A 20,843-nucleotide genomic window follows, 5' to 3' on the forward strand; every position below is an offset into this window, starting at 1 on the left:
CTCAGGTCATGATCCTGGAGTCCCGGGATCGAGTCCCGCATCGGGCTTCCTGCTCGGCGGGGAGTCTGCTGCTCCCTCTGCCCTTCCCCCCTCTCATGTGCTCTCTCTAATAAATAAATAAATAAATCTTAAAAATAAAATAAAATAAAATATACTTTGAGTTCTAAAATATAATTTAAATTACATGTCAAATTTTTTGAAGCATATACCTAAAGCATTAAAGCAAGCAATACCTTATAATAAAATTTAGCTCAAACATAACCTAGACTTTTGACAATGCATTCTACAAGGAAAAGCAGTTAAAGATGCCAATGCAAAGAAAACTGTCACTAATCTTATGCCTTTTTAGCAATCCCATAGGATCATGCACTCTTAATTAAGACTCACTTCAGACACAATGATGTCCATCTGACGCCGCAGTTTCCTTAGGGTGTTCATAAGTTGTTCAGGATCTTTATGTATTCCAACCCAGCAGCCATTAACAAAAATCTTGGTTGCACTAAAATGTGAAACCAAAAGCATTTTGCAGTTAGTAACTCTATATTAAGCAACAACCAAAGATTAACAATAGTTTCAAAAAAGAAATCACATTTGGGCGCCTGGCTGGCTCAGTCGGTTAAGCATCTGCCTTCAGTTCAGGTCATGATCCCAGTGTCCTGGGATTGAGCCCTGCATCGGGCTCCCTGCCCTGCAGGGAGCCTACTTCTCCCTCTCCCTCTACTGCTCCCCCTGCTTGTGCTCTCTCACTCTGTTAAATAAATAAAATCTTAAAAAAGAAAAGAAAAAAGGAAAGGAAAGGAAAGGAATAAAGGAAGAAAGAAAGAAATCACATCTATACACACTCAGCAATAGCTGCAGGAGAAATTTCTTCTAAATTTTCCATACTCCACTCTTCTAAAAATTCCAGAATGGGAGAAGGTTGAGATCCAACCGAAATATAAGCCATCAGGGCTAAATTCTTCACAAGTCCTACAGCATGGCCCTAGGAATAAACAAAAAAATAAAGCACACTGATTTAACATGCCTATCAAAATTCTTTTCCGTAAACATTTTTCCTTCAATTTGATTTCAGGATTTACTCTCACTTTCTGAAAACAAAATCATAAACATTAGTTCCAAAACCACAGAGCATAATTACTTACTCCTACAAGTAATTACATACCCTACAGAATTATTGGTAGACTTTTTGTCCTGAATGTAAATTCTAATGTATTACCTCTGGAGTCTCAGCAGGACACACCATTCCCCACAATGTATTATGCAACTGTCTTGGTTTTGCTAGCTTGCCATCTCTACCAATAGGTGAATTTAAACGACGCAGGTGAGAAAGAGTAGATGCAAAAGTCAGGCGGTTTAACACCTAGAAAACAATAGCAAATCTTTAAGTTTGGGCATTTCTGTTACTCATATTATCACATTTTTGGCAAATAACAGAATGAGGCAAAGTCACATTTTTACCTATAATCAACTGTCAAACTTTCCCTATCCCTCTTTTCTCCACCCTTTCCCTGAATAATATCATTCACCCCATAACTTTAGTGCCCCTTACAGCAGGGATGGCAAATATGTGATGTACAGTTCTAACATCCCATATAAATACTTTGTTTACGATCACCTCCAATCACCAGGATGTTAGTTCCATAGGAGCTGACGCCCCAAACCCCCACATTGTTCACGGGTCAACATTGTACTGTACTTTTCATCAAAGGAAGGGAATACCCATTTATTCTCTGGGTCAGCATCTAACATGGAGCTCTGGAAACATACAAATTTCACTAACATGGACCGTCTTATCTCCCAAGCAGCTACACTACTTTATTAACTATCTTAATGCAAGCCAAAACCTTAATCTCTCTTAAGTAGTGCTAACAGCTAATTTAAGAAAAATTCCATTTTCGTAATTCAAAATCGCCCAGTGCTACTATACCTGAGAGGAAAAAAAAAAAGCAAAATAACTTTTATTCAATGAATGAAAGGATCTATTAGTCGCACAACATTTTCCTATAAAACCTGTGGTCACAGTCAATGTCCTACCTGAGATACTCCAGCTCTGGCTTGATGAGCTTTCTTTTGGTCACCCCAGTTTCCCGTAGCTAAAGAATATTTTAGGCCATCAGATATAATCCTTGTTTTAATTGCCAATTCCAAGTTAAAATCCTTTCCTCGATCAATAAACTTCTGTGCATAGATCCGCACTTCTTTAAGCAAATTCTTAAACATACTGCCAAATAAAATTGGTATCGTTTTAAATATGTAAAGGTCGAAAACATGCATTCTCAGTATGGACAATATGGCCCACAATGGGAAGGAAAGTAGTTGGAGGAAGGGAAGTATTAATACTCTTTTTATGTAAAAAGCACTGATGTACTTACAGTACATAAACATATATGAGGGGAGCAACTAGGGGAAAAAATGTCAAAAGAGACTCCTTAGTAGGGTGAAAACAAAAGGCTGAAAAACACTAATCTACAACACACTAAATAACAGAATATGTAGGGGTGGCTGGGTGGCTCAGTCAGTTAAGCGTCTGCCTTCAACTTAGGTCATGATCTCAGGGTCCTGGGATCAAGCCTCACATCAGGCTACCTGCTCAGTGGGGAATCTGCTTCTCCCTCTCCCTCTGCCCTTCCTCCCCCCAACCCCATGCTCGTGCACTCTCTCTCTACCTGCCCCAAATAAATGTTTTACCAAAAAAACAAAACAGTATGTAGAAACACTGCTATCTTTTATTAAATTGTCTACGTATTTTGTTTTTAAAAATAACTTTTCTGATTATAAAAGTGTTACTTGTTCATTATAGGAAATATGGAAAACAAAGACATATGAAAAAAAATAAAACTCACATTACACCAATACTGCTAATACTTTGAGAGATTTCCCTCCAGTTTTTGTGTTTTTATAAAACGCAAAAGCAGGGGGCCCCTGGGTGGCTCAGTCATTAAGAGTCTGCCTTTGGCTCAGGTCATGATCCCAGGGTCCTGGAATTGAGCCCCGCATCGGGCTCCCTGCTCGTAGGGAAGCCTGTTTCTCCCTCTCCCATTCCCCCTGCCTGTGTTCCCTCTCTCGCTGTGTCTCTGTCAAATAAATAAATAAAAATCTTAAAAAAACAAAAACAAAAACACAGAAGCAGAACTAAAAATTCCAGTATCATCAGTACTTACAAAATCAAGACAAATACCTTATAAAGCTACCAGAGGAATAAAGAAAATGTAATAAACTGTCCTCACAAACTTGAAATTCTCAAACATGAAGCAGAACAAAATCTGGACAAGTGGCAAAAAGAATGTAGCTAACTTCATATGTACCCAATATGGATACCAAGACAGTTTAGTACCTCCACTAGTGCAATGATCAATCTAAAGTGCAGTTTCTCTACTTTTAACAATATCATTCTATCATTCCTTACCCTCTAAATAAGAATGCAAGCAGTGGCCCAGCAAGATCCAATCTTTTGTTCCCATAGTGATCCCTGTCATCTAATTCTCTTCGACCCAAGGCTGCTAGAAGCAACCTATGAACCATGTACCTTTAAAATAAAAAAAAGTGAAAAACAAAACATATGGCTTTTGGCTTTTAAAAAAACTCATATTAAAAACACATTTTTGACATTTTTAACTTTAAGAAAAACTGTATCTCAATGGTATCTTGGCAAAAATCTTAAAACAATATTTAACATACCCCAAGAAATAAGCTTTTTTGGTCTCACAAAAATCACTGACACCAACATGAGGGAGCATTTCTTTTTGTAAGACTTCTTTTGCATATTTAATTCTTTTCTCTTTAGTGACACCAGGCTTTGCCCCTCTTGAGCCAATGAAATTTAGTGCAACATTCTGTTCCTGGATGACAAAAGCTTCATCGAGAGAAGGTTTCACCTGTCAGATAATTCAAATGAAAGTTACTTTCAAATTCACATTTTCACCCTAAAATAAGTCAACTGTAACTTTAATTTATAACATGTTAAATATCCCTATGTACCTAATAGAAAATGCAAATTTTTTTTTAAAACCAAAGAACCACAAAATCTTAGAACTTGAATACACTTTAGGATCTAGAGATCTCTGACAAAATCCATTCATCAATACAGGCAATTATACTTCCTAAAAAAAAAATACAAATAATTCTATTATAAAAAAAAAGAAAGTAGTGGTTTTTGGTTTTTACATTTTAATGAACAACTGCAAAACAAAAATTCCTTTGTTTTTAGAGGGAAATTCTACAAAGTAACTGGTCTATCCTCTTGAAAAACTTCAATGTTATGAAACACTGAGGAAAAAGGCAACAAAAGACTTAATAGTGTGAAAAGACATAAAAATGACATGCAATACACAATCCTGGAATGGATTCTGAACCAGGAAAAAAATGCCATTAAGGACATTATCAAGACAACTGGCAAAAACCTAAAGATCTATGGCTTAATAGTTCTGAAGGTAAGTGAAAGGTTCTGATTTTGCTAACTGTATTATGAATATGTAATGAATGTCTTGGTTCTCAGGAAATACACACTGAAGTATTTAGGAGTAAAAGGCACAATGCCTAAAACTTACTCTCAAATGGTCTAGAAAAAAATAATGTGTGTATACAGATAGAATGCTAAATCAAACGTAGCACAGGTAACAACTAGTGAATCTGGGTGAAGAGTATATAAGAGTTCTTTGCCAACTTTTCTGTAAGTTTGAAATTATCTCAAAATAAAAAAGAAGAAGGTTCAACTATTCATTTTCCTTTTTTACTAAATTGCACCAGACTGGTATGCTTTTATGCTTTTCCTTACTACAGTTTCTTCTTGCTACTGTCAGTGAACTCTGGCTGCCTCTAGTTTTTATGTCTATTTAGGCTTTCACTACACAGTAAATGGCATGGGATTTGTGACAGCTAAATTACTCTTCAGAGCATCTTTCTAGTATGTTTTAAGATTAGCAACAATAACTTTAAACCTCTTGTAAAACACTGCAAATACATTTTGCTTTCACATTACCATTTCCATCATCTCTGGATCTTCAAAATCATAAATAATATGCTCTAAAATATCTCTGTCAGACACAAAACCTAATGCTCTGAACACAATAATGATGGGAACTTCCTGCTTGATATATGGTAGGGTTGCCACAATGCGTTGACCAATAGCACTCTTTTTTGCACCCTAATAAACATAAAATAAAACACCATTAGAATATCAGTACAAAGAGATCAGAGCCACATACAAACACCACGAGAATCATTTCATATACATGTTCATTGTATGTATTTCAAGGGAAATATACCTCCATACTTTAAGGAACATCCTATGGCTGCTTTTCAAAACCACTGGAACAGGTTTACTAATTTTATGAACAGGCTGATCATTTAGGCATGAGAGAACTTCCATCCTCTACTATCTGCCTGCCAAGATTCTCTTAGAATTACCCAATACTGTATTTGGAATTGACATCTGGCTACAGAAGAATATGAACACTGATCCCACACCCTCTCCCCTGGCCAAAAAACCCCCACAAAACACACACACACACACACAAACAGGCCACACAAACTCTCTGGAAGACAGACATGAGGGGTGTATATGTATGTATGTATGTATGTATATATATATATATATATATATATATATATATATATATATATATGGACAAATATGGGAAAAAAGCTAAGCAACGAATGAAAAACAATCTCAGAGCTGGTCTGTAAGATATCTCTCATTTGAATAATATTTCAAAATTAACAAACAGCTTCTTTCACACAAGTTTATTTTTTCCAATTTCTCTTTAATTGTACACACATACAGAAGTAAGTTACTAACCTACACTTTCATACAAACAACTGGCTTCTCCATTTCAATTATACTTCTTTAATATTAAGCTCTATCTTCTCTTGGCCTCATAACTCTACGTTATCATGGTCCCTCTAATAACAATTTCTGTCATCTCTCTCCTCCTATTCAGGCCTCGGTCCTTAGACACCTTATTCCATCTTACGGGTTTTCAGTTAACCACTCTTCATAAATGATATCCAAACCTTCATCTTGCTCTTTTTCCTGTACCCTCTGCCCTCATTAACTCCAAATGCCATTTGATTGTTTCTACTTAGAGGTCAATTATTCCATTCAGTCTATTATTTGTTTCATCACAGATCTTTTTCAGAATAAGCAAAACATAAGAAAATAATGCACACAACACGTACTCCCACAAAATCTTTTGTCTAAAAAATGAACTCACTACATTCTAAAAATCAATTCTTAGAAGTCTTCTATTTTATCCAGAACTTGAGGACAGAAGCCACAGAATCTTAATTGATTCATATATCAAACATCACTAAATCCAGATTTTTTTTTTTTAAGATTTGATTTTTAAATAATCTCTACACCCAACGTGGGACTCAAACCTACAACCCTGAGATCAAGAGTTGTATGCTCGGGTGCCTGGGTGGCTCAGTTGGTTAAGCGACTGCCTTCGGCTCAGGTCATGATCCTGGAGTCCTGGGATCAAGTCCCACATCGGGCTCCCTGCTCAGCCGAGAGTCTGCTTCTCCCTCTGACCCTCTTCCCTCTCGTGCTCTCGGTCTCTCATTCTCTCTTTCTCAAATAAATAAAATCTTTAAAAAAAGGGATCCAAAGGGGTACGTGCACCCCAATGTTTATAGCAGCAATGTCCACAATAGCCAAACTATGGAAAGAACCAAGATGTCCATCAACAGATGAATGGATAAAGAAGATGTGGTATATATATATATATATATATATATATATACACAATGGAATATTATGCAGCCATCAAAAGGAATGAGATCTTGCCATTTGCAACGACGTGGATGGAACTGGAGGGTATTATGCTGAGCGAAATATGTCAAACAGAGAAAGACATTTATCATATGACCTCACTGATATGAGGAATTCTTAATCGCAGGAAACAAACTGAGGGTTGCTGGAGTGGGGGGTGGGGTGGGAGGGATGGGGTGACTGGGTGATAGACACTGGGGAGGGTATGTGCTCTGGTAAGCGCTGTGAATTGTGCAAGACTGTTGAATCACAGATCTGTACCTCTGAAACAAAAAATGCAATATATGTTAAGAAAAAAAAAAAAGAAGAAGATAGCAGGAGGGGAAGAATGAAGGGGGGAAATCGGAGGGGGAGCCGAACCATGAGAGACAATGGACTCTGAAAAACAAACTGAGGGTTCTAGAGGGGAGGGGGGTGGGAGGATGGGTTAGCCGGGTGATGGGTATTAAAGAGGGCACATTCTGCATGGAGCACTGGGTGTTATGCACAAACAATGAATCATGGAACACTACATCTAAAACTAATGATGTAATGTATGGTGATTAACATAACAATAAAAAATTAAAAAAAAAAAGTTGTAGGCTCTACCGACTGAGCCAGTCAGGTGCGCCAGATGATTTTCCTTTCTCTGCCTCTAATTCATTCATTTTGCCCATAGCTGCGACAATAATTTAATATACTGTTTTCATTTCTTTGCGCTCATGATCTAGGCCAATGCTTCTCAACAAAGACTGTACATCAATTACACCTGAGATCTTTTCCAAACACTTGTACTTGGGCCCCATTCTACCTCTATTTACAAGTAAAAATCATTTTAATTCTTTAAAACACCTATTCTACATATGTGTTTAACTTCAGGTAGTTAAAATGCTCTAATCTTCAAGTTTTTCATTTTTGTAAGACTTAAAAAGGTGGTATTAGGCTCTACAAAACTGTTTGCAAGGCACAAGAGTAGAAACCTAAATGTCCATCAAAAGGGAAAAGGTTAAATAAATTATGCTACATCTACATATGGCATATAACAGCTCCAAAATAATGATCAAGTGCTCATCTAAACATGTTTTTAAAGGATACCAGCAAAGTTCAAACAGTGTGTATCACATGCTCCCATTTGTATTTTTTGCATTAAGATTATTTCTGAACCGATTCATGAGAAATTATCAAAAGCAGCTGCCTCTGGGGAAAGGAAGGGTCAAAGGAAGACTACTTTTGATAGTATACTCTTTTTTTCTACTTTTGAACTATTTTAATGTGCATGTATGACTTATTCAAAACAAAACATAATAAAAACCGTACCTGAAATTAAAGAGGCAATTACAACTACTTTAGAAGATAGTTGTAAACATAAAATCAAGCAATCTGAGTAACAAAACAGGCACACAGCAAATATTCAAGAAAGGCTACCCTATTTTTTTTTTATAAAGATTTTATTTATTGGGGCGCCTGGGTGGCTCAGTTGGTTAAGCGTCTCCCTTCTATTCAGGTCATGAGCCCAAGGTTCTGGGATCAAGCCCCAGTCCGGCTCCCTGCTCAGTGGGGAGCCTGCTTCTCTCTCTCCCTCTGCAGCTCCCCATGCTTGTGCTCTCCCTGTCAAATAAGTAAAACCTTAAAAAAAAAAAAAAGACTTCATTTATTTATTTATTTGAGAGAGAGAGAGAGCATGCTCCAGTAGTGTGCGGAGGGGCAGTGGGAGAGGGAGAGGAAATGTCCAGTAGACTCCGCATTGAGCACAGAGACCACAATGAGCAGGGAGCCCGACACGGAGCTCAATCTCACAACCCTGAGATCATGACCTGAGCCAAAATCAAGAGTAGGACACTCAACCGACTGAACCACCCAGGTGCCCCAAGGCCAGGTATTATTATTACAAGTAACATACCCATGGTAGGCAGCTTCTAAGATGGTGCCCAAGGACTCCCACCTACTACTCTTATTGCCTTGTGCAATTCCCTCCCCTTGACAATGGGATGAACATACCAGCTTACATTTAACAAAGAGAACATGGTAAAAATGATAGGACGCTGCTTCTAAGATTAAGTTATAAAAGCCTGTGATTTCCATCTTGCTTGTTCTCTCTATGGCTCCTGTCAATTACTCTCCCTGATGAAGCAAGCTGCCATGTTGTCAGCAGCTACATGGAGGAGAACCACATGGCCAAGAACTGAGGGTTCCAGCCAACAGTCAGCAAAGAACTGAGTCTCTCAGTTCAACAGCCCACAGAGAACTGAATCCTGCAGACAACCATGTGAAATGAGCATTAACATGACTGCAGGTCAGGCAAACACCTTGACTGCAGCCTTGTAAGAGATGCTCAGCCAGAGGACCCAGTGAAGCCACACCCCCATTCTGGATTCACAGAAACTGTGAGATGATAAATGTTGCTACTGGAGTAATTTGCTACTAGCAATAAGTAAATAATAAAACACCTACATATAACACTGACAATATACTCCAGAAAAACTTTTTTGACTAAGAATGCAGTCTGATAAATTATAAGACTAGACAAAAAAAATAATAAATCCAAACAGTATCATATTCCAGTCCATACCTGTCCCCCTCTTGCCAGCATGCTAACCCAAATAGTACTGGTGGGTCGCGAAGAATTCTCCAGACATGATCTACACTCTCCCGTGTAGGCATATTTAGAATCCTTTTTGGCAAACACATAGACTGTGTTTGTTGCCATTTTCTCTTGAGCAATCAGAACCTATATGGACAACAAAAAAGTTATGCCATAAAACCCACAAGTCTTTGAAGTAGAAAGAAGAGTAAAATCTGCATCTTAATTTAATCTGATCACATGGGCTCACTGAAACATCAATTCTTGAACTTTACAAACTCCATTTTACATAAATGCTTCACAGAAACACATAAGCTCAAACAACACCAAATTTCTAGTGTTTACCATATATAGCTAAATAAAATTCTGGTTTACGTAAGTTTAGCTGTCACCTCCTAAATAATTCAATTACCACTTCCAGGTTATTCTGTATCCAAATTTACTTTTTAATTTGAACTTTCATAACTTAAATCTTAATTACGATATTGTAATTTTCTTTAAATAATGCTTATACCTTTTCTGATCCATTAATAATGAAATATCCACCAGGATCCAAGGGGCATTCATTTAACTCACAAAGATCACGATCTGTTAAGCCATTCAACAGGCAATAAGTTGAACGCAACATAATTGGAATTTTTCCTATAAAAGTTTTCTGATGCTGAGTTTGAAGTTGTTCTTCACCTTCCTTAATGACTGTTTTTGTTATATCAACATAAAGTGGAGCAGAATACCTTTAGAAACAAAAGTAAGATCACAAGTTATAGTAACGTATTTGCTAAACTCTCAATTGAACTGGTCAAAATTACATTTTCTGAACTGTATTTCAATATCAATTGTTGGAAAAATTCTTACGTGAGATTTCTTAATCTGGCCTCATTTGGCATCATTGGTGAAGGAGCACCATCTCTTTCCCAATGGGTAGGTTTGGAGAGGTAAATTTGTTCAAACTTCAGCAAGTATCTTGGCTAAAAGGAAACCAAAAAACATGAAAAGGGTAACTTTTTTCCGTAAAAGTTTTAATAATTCCATTTTAATCAACATTAACATTTTGACTAGAAGCAGCTCTAGAAACTGCTGAACTTAACCCACTTTACTAATACAAGGACTCTCCAAAGCCAATATCCATATTCCATAGATGTCAAGTTGAATACTTAATTGCTTTCTTAAGGCAAAAGACAGTCTTAAAATATCCCAAGTAAATAAAGACGATGCACATATCTCATATGCTCTGTGTCAAATAGTTAAAAGGATTTGTGTAAATAATCTATATAGTTTTATGTGCCCTCTCCTTGGTTAAGACCATAAGTAGAAAGTTACCAGAAAAGATAAATTCAGACAATTAGGACCATGCTCTAATCTATTCAACAAAACACCAAAAAAATAACCTAACTCTTCAATATACAAAAAAAACCCTAATTACTCTATAAAGGACTGAGAACTTCCAACTTCCAACCCTGACTATAGCTCAGCCCACTCAAAAAAAAAAAAAAAGTTTTCAATTAATATCTATTCGCTCCCCAAAACAAGATCCATGAGAACTTTCCAGAAATAAATGGATAGTAGGTTTCTCTCTAAACCAAATCTCAGACAAAGAAACAATGGGACTAAACAGACCAGTAACCGTAATTAACACCCAAGTTCCCCAAACTGGAGTAGATAAAGGGCAGAAAGAACTGGTGGTGATAATGAACCAAAGGGAAGCCATCCCTCTACTTCTTATTTCTACCATCACCCTAGTCTAGAACACTATTATCTTTTTTTTTTTTTTAAAGATTTTATTTGACAGAGAGAGACACAGCGAGAGAGGGAACACAAGCGGGGGAGTGGGAGAGGGAGAAGCAGGCTTCCCGTGGAGCAGGGAGCCCGATGCTGGGCTCAATCCCAGGACCCTGGGATCAGGACCTGAGCCGAAGGCAGTCACTTAACGACTGAGCCACCCAGGCGCCCCTAGAACACTATTATCTTAAGCCTAGGCTATTCAAAGGTTTTTATCTGTCTCTAGCCTCTTCCCACTCCCAACTAAAAACCATTTCCAAAGTAACCTTCCTAAAATAATGCTTTATGCACATTCTTGGACAATCTTTCAACAATTCCTAATGACATCCAAAGCCTGTGACAATCTCATTCTATCTTAACTTCCACTAACACCTATCAAAAACAGATCAAGCCAAAAATCATATACTGACTATTGTGGTCATTCCATCCCCAAGCCAAATAATACCAAGTATTTTCTTGCTGAACCTCCTAAGTATCTTTTCTCTACTAGGACAAGTCCAACCTTGCCCTTCATGGTCAGCTTAAGTCTCCCCCCATCTTTTCCACCAAGTTCTTTTCTTTTTTTAAAGATTTTATTTATTTATTTGACAGGGAGACACAGCCAGAGAGGGAACACAAGCAGGGGGAGTGGGAGAGGGAGAAGCAGGCTTCCCACGGAGCAGGGAGCCTGATGCGGGGCTCGATCCCAGGACCCTGGGATCATGACCTGAGCTGAAGGCAGACGCTTAACAACTGAGCCACCCAGGCGCCCCTCCACCAAGTTCTAATACTCCAGCCTCAGATCTCTTCCTCGATTTTACTTAATAGTAGTGGCACTTTGAGTCTGTTATATTATTATCTCTTTTGTTTTGCAAATACGAGGAAGAGAAAATGCCATTAAAAAAAAAAAGCCCATTTTTCCAGCACAATGCCAGAAGAGCTGATTATTTTTGTTCTTAAGAGCAAAAGTCTATGCAGCATCTCGAACCAGAATGAGAATAGATCAGCCCTTAGAAGATTAGCTACAGAAAAGGACTGAACTTAACTACAAATAAAAAAAAAGACTGAACTGGGGCTCTCCCTGACTCACTTTGTTTATTTGCGAGAGAGAGAATGAGAGACAGAGAGCATGAGAGGGAGGAGGGTCAGAGGGAGAAGCAGACTCCCTGCCGAGCAGGGAGCCCGATGCGGGACTCGATCCGGGGACTCCAGGATCATGACCTGAGCCGAAGGCAGTCGCTTAACCAACTGAGCCACCCAGGCGCCCTCCCTGACTCACTTTGTTTTTCAGTTTCTCCATCTCTCTTCTCAAAAACTAGGGACAGCTATTACTTTGGACTATATACTTCTTTACAATCACTCATGTAAAACCAGATTATAAAATTATACCCTTGTTATGATTTTAACAATGCTAAGAACATACACATGTGTAAACAAAGACTGTGAGGAATTTAGAAAAACTAAAATAGCTGGTATGTTTGGGTGATTTTCTTTTATTATCTCTTACATTGTTATAATAATGTATTCCTTACAAAAGATAAGGAGAAAAGTCCTTCAAATACATTTTCTTTCATGATTACTTACTGTGAAAGAAAAAAGGCTTTCTGAAGCAATATGACTATTTGTGGCTTGCTTCTCCTACTAGTTCATCGTATTTCTATTCTTTTTTTTTTAAAGATTTTATTTATTTATTTGAGACAGAGAGAATGAGAGAGAGAGAGCACATGAGAGGGGGGAGGGTCAGAGGGAGAAGCAGGCACCCTGCCGAGCAGGGAACCTGATGCGGGACTCGATCCAGGGACTCCAGGATCATGACCTGAGCCGAAGGCAGTCGCTTAACCAACTGAGCCACCCAGGCGCCCTAGTTCATCGTATTTCTAAGTTCTCTCTCCCCAACTACTAAATCCCTACTATCTGAATAAGGATTAGGGTTTTGGATTACTTGCAAAAATGTATCTCTTCATTAGTAAGAATAAATCGGGGGGGGGGGGCACCTGGGTGGCTCAGTTGGTTAAGCGACTGCCTTCGGCTGGGGTCATGATCCTGGAGTCCTGGGATCGAGTCCCACATGAGGCTCCCTGCTCGGCGGGGAGTCTGCTTCTCCCTCTGACCCTCCCCCCCCAATGCTCTCTCTCTCTTTCTCAAATAAATAAATAAAATCTTAAAAAAAAAAAAAAAAGAAATCAGGAACTGTAAGGTAAAAGATGCTGTAAGTACCCTGCTAAAACACCTACTTTTTTTTCTTTTACCTGTAGGTCAGGTGAGAAAAGGACTGAAGTTCCAAATCAAAACTCTTCTTTCACATATGTTACTTTATTAGAATAACCATCTTACCGGTTCTTCAACTTCTCCGCTAGCATGCTGAGCTTCGGCTTGTAGGTCTATAGGTGGGGCATCTTCCACAATTCTTTGAACAGACATCTGAATAAACTCATCAAAAGAATCCAGCTGTTGTCTGACCAAGCCTTTCTCATCAAAATAGGAACTGGGAAAATATTGCAGTTTATAACCAGTTACAAGTCAGTGATTTTCTAGCATATTTCCTCATTTTCATTATAATTAAATCCAACAAATAATCAATTGTTAAATACCAACCACTATAAGCCCATCATTATACAGATACTATGAGTTATCCAAAAACAGGGTGAGACCAGGTTTCTTTGTAGAATTTGTTAAGTTTCAGGAAACAAGACTTATGGGTAAAATAATTAAAGCACAACAAAAAAACTATAAGGAAGCACTAATACAAATGTCCTTTATAAGTTTTATCCAACCTCTTTTTCTAAGTTTTATTTATTTATTTAAGTAATCTCTACAGCCCATGTGGGGCTCAAACTCATGACCCCAAGATCAAGAGCTGCATACTCCTCTGACTGAGCCAGCCAGGCGCCCTTCATCCAACCCCTTTGAAACATTTCTTCAAACTAAAGAAAATGTGGATACTGAGTGGCACAGTCAATTAAGCATCTGACTCTTGGTTTCGGCTCGGGTCATGATCTCAGGGTGATGAGATCGAGCCCCAGGTGGGGCTCTGCAGTCAGCGAGGAGTCTGCTTAAAATTCTCTCTCCCTCTGCGCCTCCCCACCATGCTTGCTCTCTCTCTCTAAAATAAATAAATCTTAAACTAAAGAAAATGTATAGTCAAAGATAAAAGAACTCTAATTTGAGTAACAGAGAAGATGATGATACCCATGACTAAAATATGGAAGGTATAAAAACTTCAATTTTAGGTTTAAGATTAGTTCTAATTTGTATATGTTAAAGGTGGGATGAGAGTAAGTCATTCAAGTGAAAATACTCATCAAATGACTGATGATAAAAAATGAAGTATGGGTAAGAGATGGGAGTTACCAATAGATACAGAAATCACATAATGAAGCCCTAAAGAAGAATGAAGAATCTAAAAAAAGAGACATACGGTTTACAAGGAACAGACTCTTGTTCACATGAGGGAAGGGAGAAGAATATATATAATAAAGGTACAAGACGATATAAGTACGAGAGCAATCTCACTCCTCACCACCACCCAGAAACAGTTATATAGCTGGGCTTCAGTGAGACTGGAAGAGCTCTGAGATTTACCACAACCCTAAGGACTGGATTATCTCATCAGCCCTCAGGAAATGTCCCATGAGCACACCCCCTGTCTCAATTCCTTCACCTTGTGACCCTTGCATCTTGTATCTCTGACACTTTCTTAGCTTCTGCTCCCCAACTCCCTTATCCTCACATCAATTTTCTGAGGCAATATGCAAAGCCAACCAGTTAATTGGCCTGCTGGTGACCTGTGAAGTGACCTGGTGATGCCAAAATGGGAGACTGGTGATTAGTTGGGCTTTGCATCAAGATCTCACCCTGATTCAATTAATCATGGATATCAATATTAGAAGTTAGGTCCTATGGCAGACAACAGAGCACACAATCATCCTTGTATAAGGTACAGCCGAAAGAATGGATAGGGCAATTTCCTTCAGTAGAGACTGTGAGCTAACAGGAAAGAAATTTCTCACAACCATTTGAGTCCACCACTGATATGTAAGAAACACATGGAAAAAGGCACTATCTGTAATTTAATAACAATGGTTTTTATAGACAATTACCAACGAAAAATCTTCAACAAAAAAAAATCTTCACAAAACTATGGATAAGTTTCATTCCCCCAGGAAGACTTTCCAAGACCATTAGAACACGGCTTCATTAGAATGTTATCCTTGGGGCGCCTGGTGGCTCAGTTAGTTAAGCGTCCAACTCTTGATTTCAGCTCAAGTCACGATCTCAATGTGTTGGGATGGAGCCCCATGTGGGGCTCCATGCTCAAGCAAGGAGTCTGTTTCTCTCCTTCTCCCTCTGTCCTTCCCCCCGCTCACATGTGCAGGCACAAGCACGCGCTCTAATAAATAAATCTTTGGGGGAAAAAAGTTGTTCTTTACATACCTAAACTATATAAATATCTCATATTTATATCTATCTTGATTATTTTACCAGAAGTCATCTTACTGAAGTCCCTGATAATAGTAAGTAACATCACAGCCACAATGCTTGGGAAAAAAATCACTTTGATGTTAAAAAGTGAAAAAAAAAAAAAGCATCATCTCACAATAGACAAAGCACCTATAGTCAATTAAAATATAAAAATCAAATATTTTGTTTTTCCAACCAGGGCCCGGCAGAATGGCTCCCGCGAAGAAGGGTGGTGAGAAGAAGAAGGGCCGTTCTGCCATCAACGAGGTAGTGACCAGAGAATACACCACCAACATTCACAAGCACATCCATGGAGTGGGTTTCAAGAAGCGTGCCCCTCGGGCACTCAAAGAGATCCGGAATCTTGCCACGAAGGAGACGGGAACTCCAGATGTGTGCGCTGACACCAAGCTCAACAAAGCTGTCTAGGCCAAAGGAATAAGGAATGTTCCATACTGTATCCGTGTGCAGTTGTCCAGAAAATGTAATGAGGATGAAGATTCACCAAACAAGCTCTACACACTGGTTACCTATGTACCTGTCACCACTTTAAAAAATCTACAGATAGTTAATGTGGATGAGAACTAATCACTGATTGTCAAATAAGGTATAAAACCGAAAAAAAAAATCAAATATTTTGTAACAAATGTTAAATAGGGTGACTATTCACAATAGTTTACCTTGAATAACCAATCACATATATTGAAAACAATTCTTTAAGATCAAAATATTCTTTCTCCCTGGATATTGTAGAATAAGGCATACCCACAGAATATCTACCTAGTTAATTTTTCCTAGTAAGATGCCCCTTGGTGTTTAATACTCAAAGATCATAGAAGATACAAATGTCTTAATACGAAGTTTCTTTTTTTCCCCCCAAGATTTTATTTATTTATTTGACAGAGAGAGAGCAAAAAGAGGGAACACAAGCAGGGGGAGTGGGGGAGGGAGTGGGGGAGGGAGAAGCAGGCTTCCCACAGAGCAGGGAACCCGATGCGGGGCTCGATCCCAGGACACTGGGATCATGACTGAGCCGAAGGCAGACGCTTAACGACTGAGCCACCCAGGAGCCCCTTAATACGAAGTTTTTATAGCCCATGTTTAGTAGTAAAAATATACATTTACATCTCAAAATCTCAATACATTTTTAATAAAACAAGGTTCAAGAAGGTTCAGTTATACTCCAAATACAACTGGTATAATGTTGGAAGCATATGTTCTTTGAAAAGGAAGACACTGTCAACCAAGAGGATGTGCATCTTGGAGATGAAGGGGCTCAAAGAGACAGCATTCCGTTACTATATAGACAGCAATTGTCAGTTTGATAAAAGAGCAGAGTTGTAGCATTTTATATCCTAACACAGCAAGATGTTACTTCAATACTTAGAAAGTTATTTTTCTTACCTACATGTAAGGCTTCTGAGTTTTGTTACATTTTAATTAACACTTAGAACTGGATGGGAATTTCGGCTGAAACACAACCTAATGTAACTTTATCCATTTAAAATAATAAGAAAACCCAAAAATAAACACCAGTAATGGAAAAAAATGGGCATCATGTGCCTCCTGATAGACTGCAGAGAGAACATCACTGCTGCCAAAAGTAATCATTTGAATCTAATTATGAGGAAACATCAGAAAAACCCAAACTGAGGGGCATTCTAAAAAGCAACTGGCCTGTATTCTTCAAAAATGCCAAGGTCAAAAAAAAAAAAAAAAGAGGAAAACTGAGGAACTGTTCTAAATTACAGGAGACAAAAAAATAAGTCATGAAAACTAAATGCAATATGTAATCCTAGGATGGATCCAGGATGAGAAAAAAATGTATTTTGCTATGAACAACATTAGTGAGACAACTGACAAAATTTGGGTAAGATCTGTAGATTAAATTATTGTATTAATATCAATTTTCTGATTTTGATGACTTATGATTATGTAAAAGAATATTCTTAGGTCTGCAACTTACTCTCAAATGTCTCAGGAAAAAAATATTCAGAGAAAGGGAAAAAAAGGCAAAGAAAGTATGTAAGGTTAACATCTAGGGAACCTGAGTGAAATGTATATATGAATTCTTTGTGTAACTTTACTTAAGTCTGAAATACTTTAAAAGTTCAAGTTAAATACATAAATAGAGAAACCAGTTCTCATGTAGCATATTCATATAAACATCTAATTTTCAAGAACAGAATAAGCAGGAAATCCCTTTACAGGTTATTGTGCCTTTTAAGGCTTACTAAGTTTGGTCTCAAAAGTTACCTGATTACAATCCAGCATGCTTCTTGCCACAAGTCTGGGGTGATTTCATCATCATCTTCATCATATTGCATGTCTGCAAAAACCAAAAATATTGTACCCGTGTGCAATAAAATGCTAGTAGTTAACATCTCGCTATGATTTGAAGTAGCAGAAACATATTTACTCTCTGTTAAATAAAAAGCAATCCTTTTACCCCACTTTTCTAAACTTTCACTTAATTGAATTACTAATATATTACAATATACACAGGTACACATCTATGTATACAAAGGTCTACGTCACATAGGTATTCTCCCTGTATACACTACAAAGGTTTAGTATAAGTTGTGTGAATTTGTTAATATTCCATCTTCTGCAGGAAGTCCATGTAATTCTCATTAATAGCTAACTATAATGATAACTAGGAGCAAGCATGTAGTCTTCTTCAGAGACTGGAGTGAAAGATTAGGGTAAGGAAGTAAAGCCAGAGAAGGGTTCCAATAGCTGGGCAATACCTTAAGGTACAGTGGTTTATTACAGCAACATTTAATACAGGTAAAGGTATGACAGACTGTACTTTCCAAAGATGGCCACAACTATAGCTTCATTTCACATGTTCTTTTATAATGTCATCTTGATATGCCTACCATCAAGATACAGGGGTCTATTTTTCCTCCCCTTAAATCTGGGTGGGTCTCTGACACTGCCATAACTAAAAGAAAGCAACTGAAGCCACACTACATGACTTAAAAAGCTAGGTAAGAAAAGGCAATGCAATTCCACCTTGTTTACTGAAACATGTGTTTCTGGAACTCTGAATGGCCATTAGTTAAGTCCTACTACTCTAAGGCTTGTATAGTACAAGGAAGCCCAAATCATATGGAGAGGACACTTACAGATGCTCCCATCAATCCTGGTCCTTGAGTCCTGCTAGGCTAGATGCCAGACATCTGAGTAATAAACACTCTAGATCTTCAAGGCCCCAGTTGTCAACACCCAAACTTTGAGTCTTTGCATTGAACCACTGACATCACGGAGCAAACAAGTCATTCCTACTATGCTCTATCCAAATTCCTAACCCACTGAATCCATGAGCACATTAATTTTTAAGCAGCCAAATTTTAGGGTAGTTATGCAGCAATAGTAATCTGAACAATAGGGGATTTGAAAAATCAGAGTGCACTGGTCCTCTGCTATTGGTCTCATCATCTTATGTAAAAGAGAAGTGTGCTGTATTTTTGTTTTTATATTCTAACTTATATAGCCTGTAAAACTTAAGAGCTTTCAATTCAAAATTTAATACATGTTCAAAACAAATTATATAATAAATGCTTCTTGAACAAATTGGAATTACTGATTCCTATACACGGTGGGGGGGAGTGGTAAGAAAAACAAAGGTATCTAAAATAGCTCAGAGATATCTAGCTTTGATGACAGATTAGAGGTTAATATCACAGCCACATAGAGAAGCAAGAAGGTGGGAAAAAGAGAGAAATGAGGAGGTTAGCTTTAGGTACACTTGTGAATCATTTATCCCTTTAAATACCTGCAGTAAACAACTGGCTATAAATATAAAACTCAAATAAGGGGTCTAAATTACAAAAAGCTAAGAATCATTAACAAGTGGTTGGTAGCATACGGAGAGCTTCCATAGAGAAGAAGACTAAAGGCAGGATATTAAGGAATACCTCTATTAGAGTCATGTGAAAAAAAAAATGAATCCACGAAGGAGACTCATTTACTCATTCATCCATTCCCATTCATCAAATACTTATTGAATGTATTTACTATATCCCAGGCATTGGAAACACAACCTTCAATAAGATAAAAGATGGCTGTATCCTCAGGGAGATTATCACCTACTGGAAGGATACAAACAAGATGAAGTCAATTAAGAGGAAGAACAACGTGAATGGGCAGTCCTAACCAAGACCTGAGGAGGTTAGGGTAGACTTCCCAAAAGCTGAGCTGAGCAGAGACCTCATGTATGAATAAATAGGAGTAAACCAGGCAAAAGGAAAGGGTGAGGATGGCAGGGGTAGAGAAAGTAGTCTTTCAAAAAGAAAAAACAATTTGCACAAAAGACTCCAAAAAATGAAAGCTATTGAAGGAATGAAAGAAGGCTAATGTAGCTGAAGCATGAAGTGTGAAGTTGGAGTGGTTAAAGAGACTGGTCTTTACCAATAGAGCTTTGAGGAACCACCCTAAGATTTTAACAAGAGTGTGGCTAAATCAGATTTTCATTTCTGAAAGATCACTATGGCCATAGTATGGACAGTGAATGGAAAGGAAAGAAACCTGGAGCACACAAACCAGTTGAGAATCCGGAGAAGTAATCTAGGTAAGAGATGGTAGTGGCCCGAACTAAAAATTGTGGCAGAGGTGACAGACAACTGACCAGATTTGACATATTTAGGAGACAGAACCCTCAGGACTTGGTGGCTTATTAGATGATGGGGGCAGAAGAGAGGTATCAAGAATGATGCCCAGGCTTCTGGCTTCAACAACACAAGGGGGGATACCACTCACTGAGATGGAGAACACAGGACAAAGGAGATTAGGAAGGTGGATGAGTAAAGGAAAATAGCTCAGTCTGGGCAGTGACAAGTTTGAGTAGCTTAGAGCACATCCAAGTGAAGTTGTCCAGTGGCAGTTAGATATGTAAGACATCTGGACTGGAAATATAAATTCGAAGTCATCCACATACAAACAGTACCTGAAGCCATGGAGAAGAGATGGAATCCTCCAGAAATAATACGAATAGAAGAGAATGAGAAGAAATGTCAGACAGGTAAGAAGAATTACGTGAGAGTTATGTGGCAGAAGGAAGGAGTGAGTTTCCAAGAGGAAGTAATCAACAATGTTGACTACCACAGGGTCTGGATAAGGTTTGAAAAATGTCCCTCTGATCTATCAACTGAGAAGTGACTAACATTTTTTTTTTTTAAGATTTTATTTATTTATTTGAGAGAGAGAGAGAGCATGAGAGGAGAGAGGGTCAGAGGGAGAAGTAGACTCCCTGCTGAGCTGGGAGCCTGATGTGGGACTCGATCCTGG

General features: G+C 38.1%; 1 protein-coding gene and 1 pseudogene across 2 annotated transcripts in view; one reads left to right on the forward strand and one right to left on the reverse strand.

The window, feature by feature from the left end:
- POLR2B (RNA polymerase II subunit B) overlaps positions 1–20,843 on the reverse strand; it is a 47,372-nt gene that overhangs the window by 22,890 nt on the left and 3,639 nt on the right. The window contains exons 2-13 of one of the 2 annotated variants that reach the window (XM_021701671.2): positions 17,808–17,880; positions 13,425–13,575; positions 10,188–10,300; positions 9,847–10,066; positions 9,321–9,479; positions 4,979–5,143; positions 3,679–3,875; positions 3,407–3,526; positions 2,035–2,221; positions 1,217–1,360; positions 843–982; positions 388–499 (exon numbers count right to left, since the gene is read on the reverse strand). In XM_021701671.2, the coding sequence (XP_021557346.1) occupies positions 388–499; positions 843–982; positions 1,217–1,360; positions 2,035–2,221; positions 3,407–3,526; positions 3,679–3,875; positions 4,979–5,143; positions 9,321–9,479; positions 9,847–10,066; positions 10,188–10,300; positions 13,425–13,575; positions 17,808–17,880 (1,781 nt within the window). The remainder of the gene's footprint in view (positions 1–387; positions 500–842; positions 983–1,216; positions 1,361–2,034; positions 2,222–3,406; positions 3,527–3,678; positions 3,876–4,978; positions 5,144–9,320; positions 9,480–9,846; positions 10,067–10,187; positions 10,301–13,424; positions 13,576–17,807; positions 17,881–20,843) is intronic. The other variant, XM_021701672.2, reaches the window with a different exon arrangement.
- On the forward strand, positions 15,760–16,139 carry LOC110590841 (annotated as a pseudogene).

This window comes from Neomonachus schauinslandi, chromosome 2 (assembly GCF_002201575.2).
Source record: "Neomonachus schauinslandi chromosome 2, ASM220157v2, whole genome shotgun sequence".
Lineage (NCBI taxonomy): Eukaryota > Metazoa > Chordata > Mammalia > Carnivora > Phocidae > Neomonachus > Neomonachus schauinslandi.